Source organism: Fulmarus glacialis, unplaced genomic scaffold (genome assembly GCF_000690835.1).
Source record: "Fulmarus glacialis isolate BGI_N327 unplaced genomic scaffold, ASM69083v1 scaffold7304, whole genome shotgun sequence".
Classification (NCBI taxonomy): domain Eukaryota; kingdom Metazoa; phylum Chordata; class Aves; order Procellariiformes; family Procellariidae; genus Fulmarus; species Fulmarus glacialis.
The window spans coordinates 51,508-69,302 of NW_009207332.1; the positions used below are offsets into that span (position 1 = coordinate 51,508).

Here is a 17,795-nt window from a genome sequence, read left to right on the forward strand (position 1 = left end):
CTAGGAAGCTAGGGTAGCATGGATAATCTTTTAATTGGCTTCCACGTTAATGAATCCAAAGCTGCATTGTACGCTGATGTGGTTTACCTAGGTAATACATTTCTTGATACAAGAGTTTTGAGACAACAAGCAGGGCATTACAGCTAAACTGAGGGATTGAACAGCCATAGAAACAGTTAACTGCCAGTCAGCTCCAGAGCAACAAGCATTCTTCTTTTGTAAGACAAAAGGTTATTAAAATTAACTATTAATAACATTTCTGATTGATTAACATTTGAAATATCTTTCTAGCTGGCAGTTTAGGGCCTCCTAGTCCTCTGGAAGTGTGTCTTGCAAAATCCAGTGAGCACCTCAGAGTATTGTGTAGGATTTGCTGATGATCTGCGAAGAATGATATGTCTAATGTCAAATGGCTGCCTTCCCCTTTTCCAATTTCAATACAGTGTTCATAGAAATGTTGTTTTAATTTGCCAGAGATTTTCACTTCAGATATGTGAAATCTCACAGAACTTACACAGATTTTTCTTGTTCATTCGTGTAGGAATAAAGTTGAAAACGTGTAAATCATTGAAGTTAATAAAAATCATAGCATTTATATTGTTCATATGATCTAATAATCATACAGAATGTTCTCTTCAAAGCAGGTTTCAAGCTTTTCTGGATAAAACTTTGTTTAACACAAATCTTGTGTGAAGAAAAACAATTGGGTTGCAATAGTTAATTGCAATTCTGCTTCTGACGTCTTTCATAAAGCTCTGAAATCAAGGGTTTATAACAGTGTCTCTTAGACATAATATGTATCTAAACACAGATATCTGTGAGCGAAACAGAATGCATTGTTCTGGGAGGATAACACAGCTCACCACACTCGTGGCACAGAGAGATGTCCTGAGGCTCTTTGTTTGCTTTTATGTTTTTATCTAATTTTGATAGTGCACTAATTTTCAAAGGAAAACTTGGGAGAGGGAAAAAAAAAAAAGAAAATTTAAGTATCCTCCTTACAACCAAGTATCACTGCAGCTGAGCTATAAAGTCAGACAAGGAAGGTCACTGCACCAAAGTAGCAAATAATCTGCTTTCCCAGTTCAATCTGTAACTTGAAAAAAAGTGTCTGATCATCCAGCCAAAGTGAACCCAAAGTTGACGGCTGAGTGTCATTTCACTGGCTTCATCAGGGGCTGTTCCCAGGCATTGTGGCAGGCAGGCCCTGGCCACACGGGCCTCGGATTCTTGGTCTGTGCAGGAAGGAAGGCTCCCATTGAATTGCATATTGGGCCCTGAATGGGACTGTAACACACCTGTGCTCTTTTTCAACTACCAGGCTCGGGTAGGGGCTGGGCCACAAAAGGACCCCATCGCACTGGAGCCTGGCCACAGCAGTACTGTCCTACAGAGGGCTGGTCACCTCCTGACAGTACCAGCGCCAGGGTGGGAGCAGGGCATTTGGCAGCGCACGGGGCTGACTCCAGCCCTGGGCTGGATTTAGCACAGCTCTTTAGCACATACTCCAAGAACCGCATTTGGAAACGGTTTGGACAAAACAGCTGTTAAATGAAGGAGGAAGAGTTTGAGCCTTAGCATCCCTATTGGTTTTGAAGACAGATGCGGTGTGGATGGAGACAGAAGTTCTTGAAAAGAGAGAGAGTCTCTTTTTCCAGCCTAGTAAGAGGAACCTGGACTATCCTAATTGATAAATCCAGTGAAAGAGAGGAAAACGATTATGATGGTACACTTTGCCGAATTAGTCAAAACAAGGAACAGTTGTCTTTACAGAAAAATGTGAGTAGTGAAAGACGGCGAGATATTAAACCTTGGATATTATTTATCAGAAAAGCAAAAGGAATCCTCTGTTTTAAAATGTTTATCATCCTGTTTCTGATAGCCTGGATTATTTTCATCTTCCTCAAAGCCTTTTATGCTCTCTGTTGTAATACCTACTGCTAAGACAGGCTTGAGAACCACAGATATCTTTACTTCTAGCCAGTTCATTTGGTCATGGTTTCAACAGATGTTTTTGACCATTTTATCTCCTGAGATCTCTGTTCAACTTTTATTCGGTTTAAATGCTCCTTTTTATTTGTGTGGTGAAGGTTGTTGGGACAGGGATATGATACACACATGGCCCCCAACTCCAGCAACATAAAGCATCGAATAGTGACTGCAGAAAAGGAGATACGTGTTGGGCATGTTACAACTGTGTGCTGGCAGTGTGCAGGAGCACTAAGGGACCCAGGGCATAGCCTTGGTTCATTACTACTTCCCATTTGGGCAGCTGGTTTTGTTTGGTGAGGATAGGTGTTGTGCTGCAAATTACATCAAGAATGAAATTAATATCTTCGGTTATGGTTATTTACCACTTCCATGGACTGGAATGCAAGCTACATATATAGGGTCAGCTTTGCTTTAGTTAGGTCTTTACTATGTTGCAAGGAGGAAGGGGAAATTATGCACCAGTGAATGCCTCTGTTGGCATTTGGTGTCACTGGCTATCGTTGTAAGCCACCAGCTTGTGCTTAAGTATCTTTTAATGTTCTGTTTCAGTGAAAATCATTTCCAAGAGAAACAAGGGAAAATGCCTGGCTCAGACCCACTAACTCTTGTATGGCCTTTTGCTCTTGAGCAGTGGTTAAAAGATCACCATTTCAGGTCAAACCACTAACTGCTTTGAAGCTTGCTTTCTCATCTTCTTTAGGTTTATCATCTATATGGTCTATCTAATGTGGGAAAACTTAGCTGTGATCTAATTTATGTTGGCCAAAGAGAGAAGAAAATAATAGTCCTCTCTATCTGTAAGAAGTTCCATCTGCTTATTTCAAAACTAGATTGCCTGCTCTGCGTCATGTCAAACAGAAAATGACCTTAATGCAGGCACCCAGTGTAAACAGCTGGGCATGCTTCACGAGGCTGCTCGCGGCTGGCTCCAGCTCAGCACAGACTGCGACGTGATTGCTGCCGCCACGGCCGGGACTCTTACAGGAGCTCTTTCCTGGTGGACCTCTGCTGGTATCAGAACGTGGCAGGTTGCTTTTCTTGCTGGTCTGGCTTTTTCCTGCCCTCTCATTGGAAATGGAAGAGATGCCCAGGGCAGAAGTGTTTCTCCTTAATACAAATTTCAAGATGTACCACTGAGACGTGATGCTGACCTGGCCTGTGATCAGGCCTTGATTTGTCTTGATCTTTCTCTCCTTCAGCTCACCCTGTTGTTCAGGCAAAATCCCAACAACAGAGATCCCTTTTGCCATGCCAAGTCTTCTTTCTCCTTTCCACATTTGTTGTTTCTTCCTTGTGTCTGTGTTAACTCCATTGACAAACAGGCTTCATTTTGTAACTGGAAAACATATCATTTTTAGAGTATGATCAAATCCTGTGGCTTTAAGGGTAGTAAAAAAATGCATGGCAGAGGAGAATTAAATTTAGATCTGCCATATGTTTAGGCACACGTGGGTCAAAAGATGCTTCAAGAGTGTATGTGGTGCTGACATGTTCTGTTTCTTTCTCTCTTATGTCTTCCTAATGGATCAGATCCTGGATGAGGTTGAAAGGAGAAGGGGAATATCTGCTGCCTTGGTTTATCCATTTATGAGGAGTCTGATGGAATCTCCTTTTCCTGCACCTGGAAAGACAATCAAAGTCAAAACGTTTTTGCCTGGAGCTGGAAACGAGGTAAAAAGCAACTGCAAACATTAAAAGTCAAAGCCTCCCCCCTCACCACTCCAAAATCAAACAGCAAAAGAAAAACAGGAGGAGACATACGGATACTGCAAGGCATGTGAGGTGGCACACCCTCAAAATGAACAGTGCAGGAGCTGCACCAGTGTTGATATGCTAATGCTAGTTCCCATTGATGGTTATAAGCCAATTTATCGTTATGTATTTGTTATTTTACGTTTGTTAATAAGTTGTGTTTAAGAAAAAAAACACAAACAACACGAATGTCCTAGTATGTCTGGCGTAGTGTAGTTAACAGACTACAGTGTCGCTGGGCTTTATCACAATGATAACAAGCAAGTGTAAGTTTCCCATGCTGACTGTACTTGAACAGTTCAGCAGCTAGTTGTTATTGCAAACCTCATTACTGCTGGTCCTGGCCTTGCTAGGAGGAGTGACCAGCAGCATTTAAATGGCTCTTTTTGGCAATAAATACCCTTTAACTGGCCCTCAAAGAAATATTCTGTAGTTGGAAAAGCATGTCATATAAAAGTTTTTGTGTGTGTGCACACACATATAATAGATTTCATTTCCTTTTATTACTGACTTAAGTAGCTAGAAGCCTAGCATTATACAACCTATGCCTTACTGGAAAAAGGCAATATTGGTGCCTTGCTTAAAAAGTTTTTTGTAACTTGAGGCTTGCTAGCCATTTGCCGTGTCAAATTCTGCTCTCTGCATGTTCTTATGGAAGTATACAGTAGCTCCACTGAGATGGGCAAGCATATAGAGGAAATACATTACTGCAGATAGGAATAGAATTTGGCCCAGTTAGTGTAACCGGAAAAAAATTCCCCTCTAGGGTTATTTTACACTCCTTAGGGTTAGTTTTACAGTGCTATTACTATTTTTACATTGAATCATATTTTCTCCAAGTGTAATGCCACTGACTTCAACGGAGTGGGCCTGTAATGTCACTTGGTATGAAATGTAAAGGGTTCCTTGCATAAGTGACTTGCAAGGCATATTTAAGTCACAAGCATTTTCTTCTGGAGAAGCAAAGGAAAACTGAAAGGCTGATTGGCATAACAGTGGTAAGATCTGATTATGCTTTTTTGATGTGAATATATCTGGGAACCCATGGATCTGCAACTTCTCTATCCTCTGCTCAAGCTTCTGAACCCTCCCAGAGAAAAACATTGAGATAATTCCAAACAAACAAACAACCCTCTTCTGGCTGAGCTTTGCTCTCTGTTATGCTAGTACAAACTCGTTATTTAAATGGAATGCACTGACTTAATTAGGAACAGAATCTTGTCCTTCCATTGTGGCTCCTCTGGCCTAAACAAAGATAATGATTAATTGGGAAGTAGACAGTATATTTCTTTGTGATGAGCAGATTGCAGCAGAAGGCTTTGCCAGGCAACAGAAAACATCCATGGCATTTATAAAAGCTGCTGTGACTTGCATTGCATCCTACCCCGCAGCAAGATTTTAGCGTTGGAAGTTTTGCAGTAAAACTAGCTCCTCATGATTTGGCACATAAACATGATTTGAACTTGCAATCCCAATGCTAAGGAATGAAGTGGGTGCCTTTACTGAATATGAGAAAGAGGTAGGAAGGCAGCATTTCCCGAGGAGGTATTCATGGTACACCATCGCTCCACAATTTGATTCTTACTGCTGTTCAGGGCAACAGCTGAGTGATGGGTATCTAATACTCTGGCACCACGATGTTTCTCTATTTCAGGCTTAAAAAAAATCAAATCTGTACACAAATACTGTTCTAACAGTGACTTTCTTTTTACAGTCCTGTGTTACTGATCACAAACAATACTACAACTAAACTGGTATGAACTGGGTTTTTTCCCAGTATCCTGTGGTCTTGATCATATCCTTAAAATAGTGTGTTTGTGAGGAATTTTGTAAGGGCTACCCAGTTTAAACCCAATACAGTATGCTCATGGAATGTGGTGTCATGTGCATGAAAACATAAAAGTGGTCTAAAGCAATAAAGTAATGGTGATTTTTGGACATATCGAAAGAAGGAGATGTATATATGTTTCTGTTAATATGTCTTCAGAGATTTCAACACAGCTTCAAGTTGGCCGACTTTTCCCCTTTCCCTTCTGCTTCCTCAAATTCCTCAGTAGTTCATCATTTGCTGTCTTGCACTTCATATTTTTCTCCCTCTCTTACTCTCTTCTTCATGTTATTTTTCCCTCTTCTTTTTTCTGTCTTCCACCTTCAAGTTCCACATCTGAGCATGTCAATTGCAGAGTAAAAGGAAGATATAATAAAGGAATCAAGCAAAAGGCATTTGAGAAAAGGAAGGAGAGGGCCTGAGGTCATGGATGAAGTATGAAAATTAGACTTTAAAGGGATGTCACAAGTCACCTTCTAAGACCTTGTCCTGACTCCCCAGTTAAGTATATATATGTACATATCTTTATGACAAAGAAAGGTTTTAAACATTATCTAGTGAATTATGCATCACAGAAGAGTGAAAATGAAATAAATTGGGTTTAAATTTTGCCCGGCCTTTAAGTTCAGTCCCTGGCTCCTATCTAGATGTGAATTTGAATTGCTAGCCAAGTTTATAACCAAATTTACCTTATCTTTATGGCTGTTTTAACCCTGTAAGCTTCCGGCTCCAGTGTTTCCAGTTTGTTAATTGCTTCGTACTGTTGACTCAGCCAAGCTTTACATCTCTGACAGGGTGTTTAGAAGGCAGAATTATGCTTCCCTCGGAAATGACAGCAGATTTAATGTGCACAACTGTATTCTGGGAAGAAGAATGACTTAATAGTGAATTGTGTAATACGCCATTTCTCTGGAGTGCTGTGCCTCTAGCCTCAGTTTGCAAAAGAGGATGGGGGTCGTTCTCTGTCCCCCCTCAACAGGAAAGCATGGAGCGGTGCTGGAGGGCCCGGGCTGGGATGCCGGGCACCCCTGGCGCTGTCAGCACTGACCAGTGATGCTGACTGATGTTTGTTGGATGTGTTCAGGTCATTGAGCTGCGGCGGCCCATGGACTCGCGCCTGGAACATGTGGACTTTGAATGCCTTTTCAAGTGCCTCAGCATTCGTCAGATCATCAGGATCTTTGCTTCTCTCCTGTTGGAGCGGCGTGTGATTTTTGTAGCAGATAAGCTCAGGTAAGTGGCAAAGCCACACGTTCAGGACAGTACTATCTCTGGATACAAAAAGCTTTATGAAATGTCCAGAATGTCCCACCTATCCAGTGGGAGTGTTAAGAATGCTATAACGGTCCATCCCAACTAGTTAGGATATTTTTCCTGGTGCTCACATGACCTGAAAACATTTCCTTTCCAAAGCACCATCTTGGGCTCCTTGCTACATCCTTTCAACATACCTCTTACTTCCCTGCCCTTTGATTGCAATCTCCCTTCCTTGGCTCCTCTGAGGCATGAACTCACCCCAAGGTGTAAGGAGTGAGAGCAACATGGCCTTTACCAAGGAAGTGGGAGCTCTGTGTGGGAGCCTTGCCCCGCGGCAAAGAATCATCCCTTTTTCAGATGCTTGTGTAATCCATATAGAAATGTGTGGACATTGTAAAGAAAATGTTCTTTGCTGTGGCATGATAAATAATAAAAGATGGCAAATAAAAATAAAGACCATAATTTATTAGACTCAGGAACATCCAGTGTCTTTTAAAAGGACACAAAAGACTGTATGGGTGGTTAAAAACACAGATGGATCTACCCAAACAAACTCTGTTAAACACTTTATCAGCCCCAACCTTCTCTGAATGACCGCCAGAAATAATAGCTGCACTTAGTGGCCGCCAGTGTATATAATAGCAAAAATACTTTGCATAGTAAAAGCTTTACAACCTTTAGGGGAAAATTTCTTAAAGCTGCAGACCCTTCTCAGGTTATAAAGTTACTTTCTTAGCAGTCTTTTCTGTTGTCTAGAACAACAGGAACATTTTATTTCATCCCTTCCCTTGTCAGTAACCCTTAGTTTGAATGAACATTTGGGATGACTTAATTTCACATAAACTCCTGCTGAGAATTGTGTAGCTAGTCCAGGGTTTCTGCAGTACTTTAGTAGATATGTGAGTCACACCATGAATATTGGGGCAGGTGGCTTTTGAAAATACTGTTGGTGTGTTCCTTCTGACTCTTTTTCTACAGCATGCTTAATTACATCGTTCTGTCTGTTTCTATTTTACCATTCATTTAGCAGAATTAGTGGCACCCACAAGTCTGACTGTAACTCAGAATGACACAGGTCTGCGTTCCTTCAAATGGCACAATGATTTGAGTGGAAAATCACAGAAATGGTACAGAGAAAATGAGGGCTGGGCTGTGCTGCTGCCAACTGTTGCTCTGCTTCGGAGTTCCCAGTTACTCCTTTGTAATGTTGTCCTGGTTTGGCAAAGTACCCCAAGCCTCGATCCATGCACTGCGGGCGCAGTACTGCGGGCGCAGTACTGCAGGGATGCCCTGCTGCAGGAGACATCCTGAGCCGTGAGGGCTGGGACAGAAAGCAGCCATTCCCTGAAGCGTTTCTCTGGGACAGCTGGCCTAGCCAATGTCATATAATGCTTCTGGGCACTGTTCAGAGAAAAGAAGCAACAATTAAACCTACTTTGACAGGCTTAAGGCGGCTTGGCTTGGAAAGCAGTCAGGTTGCTAATGTGAGGGCTTACGGTAACCCAGGACTTCCTCAGGCAGCCAGGGTTTTATACACATTGCAAGCCTGACTGGAAGCTAACAGCTCAGGCTTGCCCATGCAATTACCTTTCTCCTGATAGCTGCCTAGTCCTACAATCCTCAGAGCAGAGGATCACAGAGTCCTGCTTACACGCAAAGCGCTGCTGCTCTCCCTTTTGGCACACTGAGATAGGGCACCAGCACTGACAGGAACCAGAAATTATAAAGATTCCTTTCGGTAAACACATCCAAACATTGCGCTGTCCTGCAAAAACTGTTCTCCAGCAAATTATTCCTTCTGTTATGAGAGTGAGCCATCAGGATAGGGGCCATTAGCACATACTTTGAGAAAGGAGAGAATTCAGGTGGATCCAAGAGGCTTATGAGGTTTCGTGGTTGCTCCTGTAAGAAGGGACAGAACCTTTCTTACAAAAAGTTTATATTCATATACTTTATTATAACTGCACGTACCCTTTATTGTATACATATACTTTGTTTTGTTTAAAAAGAGTATGACAAAATCTGATGTGATAGATAAGGCCCTGGATTAAGACTTGTGAATCCTGAGCTCTCCTTCTGAACCCTCTGACCTGCTGTGTGACACACGCTGGAAACGTAGCTCCACTTCTTATCTTTTGTCTGGTCTGTCTGGGTTCCTAAATGCTCTGGGACGGAGACTGCTTCTTGCTCCATGTGTGCACACAGCTCTACTTGATACAGTGTGGCCCCTCTCAGCATGGGGATCTAGGAGGTACCGTAAAATAGAAACTAATAATGAGTCCTTTGACAAAGGCCTGGAGAAAGTGACAGTGGATTTAAATTCAATACTTACTGAGGTTTTCATGGTTTAAATGGGGATGAAGTCTAAAATGAAACACTCTGGCCTTGAGCTAATAACTGTCTGTCTTGGAACCTATGCCTTGTCTGACGTGAATTTTGTTTATGGGCATCACGGCTGAAACTCAAGGAGTTTACCAGTGATGTGGAAAAAAAAGAAGTGAAATATCTTACAGGTCCAGTCTGTGGGCCCAAAGAACGAGAGCAGGAAATTAAAAAGATTTTACAAGGGCTTGATTTCTGCATGTACCCAAAAAATAGCTTAGAAATAAATGATGTTGAGGTTTAGGCCTGAAACAATGAGATGCAATGGGCTTTTGTAGGTGCCTATTTAACAGGTCTCCAAGCAATAAATGATTTCACACATTATACAAGTTTGGGAAAGTCATGCCTAGTGAAGTGAGATTCATTCAATAAATTGTTATTTATGGTTCTTATAGTGCCCAGAATGTGAAAATGTATAGTCCTTGATCTTTGCACAGAAGAGATTTGCCATTTTTCAACACAGAAAGTGATGCTACCAGCAATGAGGAAACAATAGTGAAGTTTTGAATGACAGGACTGTGAGGTTGCCTTGGTCAGATATGTGCAATTAGATTTGGGTTTTTTTTCCCAGTAAGTTCTTATATATTTTTTTCTGCTTGAAATTGGGTGAATAAATCCCTGTGGCTATTTGCTCACCTTCAAAAATGAGTTTTAATCTGCCAGTGACCTTTCAGTATTTTGCTTTCCATGAACAGTCAAGAAGATAACAGAGAAATAAGGATAACAATAGAGAAACTTGGAATAATAATAATAATAATAATAATAACTCATAAAGAGGTAACTTAAAAGTCCAATTCCTTCAACATCTGCTGAAAGCATAACTGAGATGGTATGTCCCATCCCAGTTCCAATCCCCGTCCCAGCTAGGAGCCCCTATTTATGTTCCCAGCATTCTGCCTGTTCACTCCAACTCTGAAACAATCCCATGACTGCCAGCTGCAAAGGGAGAGCTGCTCTAGTGCAGTCCTCTGGGGTTTGAAAGGCTAGGCAGCAGATGCAAAATCAGTGGGTTCTGGGGCTCAGGGAACATTGGCGTTGCTGCAGGCACAAAGGTAGCAACAGAAAACAAATAGAAAGCAAACATTGGAAGAAAAATATATCTCTGCCTGTTTTAGTTTTATGCTGGGGAAACGAATTTGTGGACATGTTTGCTGAGGAGGTAATGTATCCATGCATGTGAGAACAAGCTCTTTGCCTTTTCTGCTGAATGTTTGGAGAGGGGCAAAGAAAGGCCTTGTGCATCTCAATGTCCCTTTGTTATAACCCCATTTTTTATAAATAAAAAACACTCTTGCTGTAATCCACTGTATTGTGAAGGACTCTGAGCATATTTTGCTTACATTTCACATGTGGGTCCAGTCCAATGCCAGCCGGAGTCAGTGGGAGTGTTTGGATGAGGCTTGTCTTTTGCTGTGGATCTAAATCCTAGAATATTCCTTTCAGTGGCCTTTCTGAAGCTTTAGGGGCTGTGAAAGGCTTCTATAGAATCCCTGCTCTTTTAAAAGATAAAATAACTTTTCATTGTTGTGAATTTTGTTTTTATATGAGATATTTCAGCTACTTCTCAGTGAAGCAGGAGCACGGGCCTCAAGGAAAAAATCTCTGTTGACAGCAATGGGTTTTATATCCTAAACCATATAAGTAAACTTGGAAATGTACCCCAAGGCGAAGGTGGGCCAGGCATTTCTCGAAGTGGCAGTGCCATCTCAGGAAGTCCCCCCTCCTGCTCCCCTTGTTTCCTCCTGCCCTGCACCACGCTCTCCCTCACCCAGGAGGCTGTGCTGGCCCAGCCACAGTGGGAATTACTCATTTTGCAGAGTTTCTCCAAACCAGGTGGGCCCCTTGGCCAGGTCACACCAGGAGCTCCTATGCTGGGAGAGGGGCAGAGCAGGAGGCTGGGGCTGGGGGTGGGCAGGAGAGCACGGGGATGGGCACACTTCAGGGTGGTGTTGCCACTGAAGGGTGTCTATCATGCACCATACTTAGGTGTGAGCCAGCTGAATTTACAGTATCTCATGAGATATTGTAAATTCGTGAATAAACCCACAAGTTTTTACCCGTGTGCAAGGGAGATCTGAGGGAACGAGGCTGAGGCAATGCTGGATGACAGCCAACTTCAGTGCAGCTAATGCTCCTGCACATCGGTGTCTTCCTTCCTTAGGGCTGGCCACAGGTGACTTTGTCTTCTGAAGGAGAGTTTTCTCCCTCCATGTTTCTCTGCCCTCTGCCAGCACACATTCCCTGGCCCAACATGGACCAGCAGTCTGTCACCTGGTGTGCTGCAGCCCCCTGAAACCCTCCTCTGCAGCTTTTGCCCCATGAAGTCAAGAGGTGCTGTTGCAAGCAAAAGCTAGGCACCTATGAGGTGGCAAGACTTTACCCTGTTGAGGATAAAAAACTTTTCTCCCTACCCTTCCCTGAAGTATTTTGGACTGCCAGGAGGAATCTGTCTTCCAGCACAACTGTAGAAAGTGCAGGCGGATCCCAGACCTGACCAAAGGTTATGGGCTCCAGACAGAAACACTGACTAATACAGGACAGAAGCATAAATATGTAAATATTGGGGGAAGTCATCCCACAGGCATGTCTCTGTTAACTTTGTGGAGCAAAAGGGGAGCAGAGTGTACTTGTATTCAAGGGCAAAGGCTTTCAGAACAAACAATGGCATTTCCCTAATCTCATGGACAGAGACAGCTTAGGGCTGTCTGTGTTACGCCCGGGATGTTCGGGGAGTGTTGACGCTTGTCCTCATACTTGAATCTGTTGTTTTGGGAGTTGTGAGGCCACACTAGAAAGCAGCACAGTTCGCAGTTGAGAGGCAGCCTGGTCCCCGTCTCTCAGTGCCTGCCTAGAAAAAAAGTATTTGGGATCCTTTAATCTAGCAGACAAAATCATAGCATCATCTTGTAGCTCAAGTTAAAATATGCAAATTTAAATAGGAGATAAGGGGCAATGTTTTAGTAGTAAGAGTAAACTATTGTTCCTCAGCCCTATAGCAAGGTCAAGTGGAAAAGCAAGAGTAGCTAAACTTTTGGGCAGATTACTAAAGTGAAAGCTCATTCCCTATTTCCTTATTGTTTATTTTTTATTAACAAAAGTAGGATATAATTCTTACAAAATAATCATGGCAATGATAGGCCTGACCAGGCTCACCTGCTGCCTGGAAATGTTCCCTTCCAGTAGTCTGTCATATCATAACCCTTGTAAAATCTGCCAACCTGCAGGTTAAAAGGTAAAAACACGTGTGTTAGGACAAAGAGAGAAAGTGTGCTCAGTAAACAGACGGTGAGCTTTGGCCAGTAATAAAGATTTCCTTTACTTTCCCCTGTCACAAAAACATCCACAAAAAAAAAAGCTGAGAGAAATTTGACAACAAACACATGCCAGAAACCAGCTTGTGAAGGAGAATTTACTGTTGCCAGTCTCTAACTGGTCTGTACCATTTTTGAGCACAGGCTACAGGAGACACAGCTATGTCTTGGTCACATCTGGCACAGCCCTATATTGAGCCAGAAGTCCAGTTCTTTGTCTCAGGGAAAACTTTTTTTTAGTTATCAGCTGTGCATTGAAGAAGGAGATGTTTAGAGATGCAAGCTACTGTACCTGTGGAATGTGTAATAGCTCCCAGATCTTATGTCTAAACCCAGGAGAAGTATGGATGGCTGACATTTCTTCTGGTATTTTTTAATTCAAAGATCTTGAAGTGCTTTCGTAATACTGTCAGGATTACTGTACTTGTCTGGTCTGACATGCTGAACATAAGCTAGAGAATTTCTTCCACTAATTTCTGCAGTGGAAGGAATGAGCCCTCGTATAATCATCCAATAGGTAATCACGCCTAGTAGACAGAATTTATTCTACAGCAAAAACATCCATTTCTCATGTAAGTAACCATAGAGTTTCCATTTCCTCCAGTGAGAGCCAGATCAGCCCCCACTGAGGAGTGATTTAGAACCCGTAGACCACCCCTGCTTTACCTAAGGGACAACAGCTTGCAGCTCCCTTCATCTTTTATAAAAGCAGCATCCTCTAGAGTCTGTCTGAGTCTGTGTTACCAACCCTGCAATTGCATTCCTTTTGTGAGACTTTGGTTTTTCTCAGTCTGCTTGCACTATGAAGAATCACTAAGTAGAAACATATATACTTAAAAAAAAGGTAAACCTGCTGTAATGTATGTTGATATTCTGCTTCTTTCTGTCCTATCAAATATAGCTAGTAATCTTCTTTGAGTAGGATGTTTGTATGCAGCCCAATCCTGCAAGATGCCGAGTGCCTTGTCTTACAGTCTCAATGCTAGAATTGAAGGTGTTCAATGTGATGTAAAATTGGTGGTTTAAGATAACTAGCAGAGCTGTCTCTCAAGATTTTTGAGAGAAATTTTGCACTTTATTCCCCCCCTCTCAAGAGATACTTACATTTTGTACCACTTGGATTACATTTCTCTGGCACTCAGATTGTGTGATGACTGATGCCAGCAGAGGAGCTGTACATGGACAGTAGGAAAATGCGTGTCAGGCAGAAGAAACAGCCCAAGAAACAAAATGAACTTGCTAAGTCTCTGGCTTGTTTAAGATTCTGCAGTCCCAGAGAAAAGAAATCTAATAATGATATTTTTAATATGCAATAAACTTCAATGGCATTTTTAATATGCCATGTCACAAGAAGGGTAGAGCTTGTGTGATTTTCCTTTTCCTCCTTTCCTCCTGCCCTCCTCTCCAGTGGTATTTATTCATGTCACTTCAGGCTTTGGCCAACGCTCTACAGTGGGAAAACATAATCATTTTTCCACTTATGATTTGTGCAACAAAATTCTCTCTCCCTTCCCCTTCCCCATGAAAGGGAATGGGATAAGAAAACGACCGAGTTGTTTGGTAATTCTCTTCTGGATTGCTTATTGGCACAATAACCATACGGCAGTAAGTTGCAGTATTTTCCCAACTCGGCTTCTAGCTCCCCGCAAGGGGATTTAGACAGATTCCCTCTTTTCAGCTTTTGAATGAGAAGGATTAGGGGGTTGGGATTGTTCTTCTCCTCCTCTGTTACTACCTAGAAATATTCTTCATCCTACTTTACAGCTGTCACGTTGTTAATAGTGCAATGATTACCTGCGAATCTGAAACCACCAGTGTGAACATTAACAAGGACTGGTGGGAGCAAAGGTCCCAGTGTGGAAAGAACAAGTAGTTAACACCCCTCTGGAGCACCTGGGCCAGAACCACTTTTGTTATGGATTTATGCTAAGAAACTGTCCTGTAGGATGGGACTGGATAACTCTATGGGCACTAAGGATAACTTTCCACTTTGAAATGTTGGGTTTTGTTCTTGTAACCACCTGACAAAGCTTGGGCAGGTGGCTATGTGTCAAAGCAATGACTTTTTGCCAAAAATCCCATTTGCTTGAGCTCTGTGGAAAGTATGGTTGAATGCCAGTTGCTTGAAAAGCCAAATCCTCATTCTGAAGGGCACTTTGCATGTCTCTTTCTCTAGGGGCTTTCATGTGCCTCTTTTACGCACAAATATTACGGGAGCAAAAAATAATGTCTTCATTAAAACCACACTCCCCTTTAAGCAATTTTTCTCTGCTTTCTTTTAAATTAAGTACTTCAAAGCTATTCTCTGAGAGAGAGATCTCCTGACAGTGCATTCTCTGGTCTGCAGCTCTCAGCTCCATGTGATGCAACCTTGATCGGTGCCATGAGCCAGGGTTGTGCTTTGCAGGTTATTTGTGGGACCTCAGACTGTCGCTCAGGTGTTCCAGGAAGGTGGGAGCTGGATTCTGAAAATGCAGCTCTTAACGAAGTAAAATAATTTACTGATTTGTGTAAAGTTATGATAACTTCTGGAAATTTTGCATAAAATATCTGTCTTCCAATATTTGGATGAAAAACAAAAAGAAAGCCTCCTGTATAGTCAAAACGAACCCTGCACTTACTTCTTCTTTGATAATATCCCCTGATGAGTTGTGTAATTATAAAACATTGAAAATCTGAATGACTTTGACTGACTGACAAATCCAGCAGCTTTAAAATAGGAATCCCTGAGAGCACATCATATTTCAGTCCATCTCTGAGACATCATCCCAGCAGGGTAGACAGCTACTGGGTGCTGGTTGTTCCTGACGTTGCCTCCTGGCTACACTGCGGCATTGTAACATACCGGCTCATTCCTTAAGGTGTTGACCGTAAATTGCAATTGGGTACAGACTGCTGCAGCAACCCTCCTGCATAACAACATGGGCTGCCAGGAGCATCACAGGTATAATCTTTTGTCTCTTTGTTGTCATCTTAGAAAATACTAAAATATAAGTTCCTTGTTCTTAGCATGTATCTTAGCACAGTGCCCAGTGTATCAAAATATGACCTGAAGTTCTGTGATGTTCTCTGTTATGGTATGATGGGACATTTACAGTGACAGAAAAGCTTTTCTGTCCACATGCTTCTTAGCAAACTTTCATGGGAGAGCGATGAAAGGACAGGCTAAGCGCCATGACAGAGCTTCGCCCCTTCTGCTCCACATTGCCTGGTGTACTCGTAACGTGCTGTGGGGACGTGCTCAGGTAATTACAGTGAGGCTGCTGATGCAACCACTCTGGTAGGATAAGATAGCACAAGACAGGAGAGGACGTTGCAAGCTTAAGCTAAAGGGGATGTGGTCAGAAAAGAGTTTATGGATTAAGATGTTGCCCACTCAATTTTCTGTAAAATACAATAAGGAGGGACCAGAAAAGGGACACAGACAATGACACAAACCATTGGGCCAGTCTGCTCCATGAACTGTACTTGTTGACATGGCAGCGTGGCAAACCATGGCTCCATGAATTAAAGCCAGAGAAAACAAGTCCAGTCCGAAACTGGGTTGTAACCACTGTGTTTATCATAAAAAATCTCCTACCTGGAATCATCAGTAGCACAGAGGAATTGGTGCTTCAGCTTTCTGTAACTCACCTTCAGTAGTCACTGGAGTGTGTCCCAAAATTCACTGCGTCACTGGTGCCCCACTGATAAGGAACCGCAGCACTGCTTTCGCCAGACAGGTGAGGCCATATTGTGATTCGTTTATGAGAATTCTGCAAGCTTGGCTTTTCTCAGACTGCACTGTAGAAAGCACCAGATAAAACCTGAAGTGTGACTCATTTCTTGCAAAACAAGGTTTGGGTTTGGCTTGTTTTCATGGGGGAAAGAACACCATTAGAGGGGTGTGAAGGTGAAGTAGCTACACTCTTTGAGTTGTAAGCATAGTTAAAAAGATTCTGCAAAGGACGATAACTGATAATTGGGCTGATGTGATGTGGAAAATATGCATTTCCTCCTCAGTCTGTGCCCCCCTCTCCCTGCCAGTGTTATCGCTGAGGCCTTGTTTGCACTCCGTGAGATATCACAAAGGTCAGTTGCAGCAAACGTGTCAGCATTCAAATTAGGGTAGCTGCTGTGACTTGACCCTGCCTTTCACCCCTAGCAAAAGCACGGTTAGATTCTCACTTTTGCATCAGGCTGCTGCTTGCCACGTGGGGGAAGCCTGGCTGGGGAGGCGAGGAAGCAGTGGATGGACCCTGGAAGCTGACGGGCACGGTGCAATACCAGTGCTCCTGGTTTGCTAAATCAGTAACCCACCCTGGGAAACGTTGATCTCTTGAATAATATTTTTCCTTTGTCAAGCTCCTGTGCAGAGTGAGGGATTTTCACCTGCTTCTGGACTAAGAGCGAGTCCATTACTTCACTGCTAACACTGGGTAATATATGTTACAGTCCGTAACAGACAGGGGAGATCTCTCATTTGTGCTTTAAAGACCCAGTTGCAGAGATCGGCTGTAGCAGTATTTTTTGTAATGTGTGTAATGATTAAGTTATGAAATATTCAGAACTGGCTGCTGCATTTGAGTTGGCCCAAATGGACTTGGCTCACCATGACCCTCACGTGAATTATATGTGTTCCCCTCTGTCACGATCACATTTACGCTAGGGAAGTCCCTATTTTATGTAGACACTAGGAGCAGAGCTTTCTGTTGGCAGGTCTCCCCTGACATCAAGAGAAAAAGTAACCTAAAATATGCACATACAGATTTGTCCATATTTCCTGAAAAGAAGGATAATCAGGTATTGATCAGAGATACAGTATTAGCTGCATACTTTAGGCCAACTACTAAAGACCTCATGTCATGACTCTTAGTTTACCTTTTACTTAAGTGTTTGCTTTAAAAAATAAATCACAATGCAAAATATTACTCTGGCTTTTACAGCCTAAACTCACTTAATTTTCTCTGTAATATGCACCCACTACTTTGATTTTAAACATCTCCTTGATTATTCTAGAGAAAGGTCAGATTTAGCAACAGGAAATTCAGAAAGTTCAGAACCCTCTTTCAAGTCACGGATGCAGCTAAACTTCCATCCTAAACTTCCTGCAGCTACCCAGATTTTCACAGATTTAGCTGAAGGTCAGGTGAGGAGAGGTGCCTTGGCAGCGGCAGGGGAGTCGTCCTCCCTGTGTACCCCTACACGGAGGTGGGCCCGTTACAGGAGGATTCTGCCACAGGGAATTCTCAATCCAAGAGGCTGAAATCTAATTATTTAATTAAAAATTAAAT

The 17,795-nt window shown here is 42.5% G+C and overlaps 1 protein-coding gene across 1 annotated transcript in view; it reads left to right on the top strand.

Moving 5' to 3' along the window:
• ST5 (suppression of tumorigenicity 5) overlaps positions 1-17,795 on the top strand; it is a gene marked incomplete at both ends in the record, with an annotated part of 71,147 nt that overhangs the window by 41,300 nt on the left and 12,052 nt on the right. Inside the window, 2 exons of the mRNA XM_009576047.1 lie at positions 3,523-3,663; positions 6,657-6,805. Coding sequence (XP_009574342.1) covers positions 3,523-3,663; positions 6,657-6,805 — 290 coding nt within the window. The remainder of the gene's footprint in view (positions 1-3,522; positions 3,664-6,656; positions 6,806-17,795) is intronic.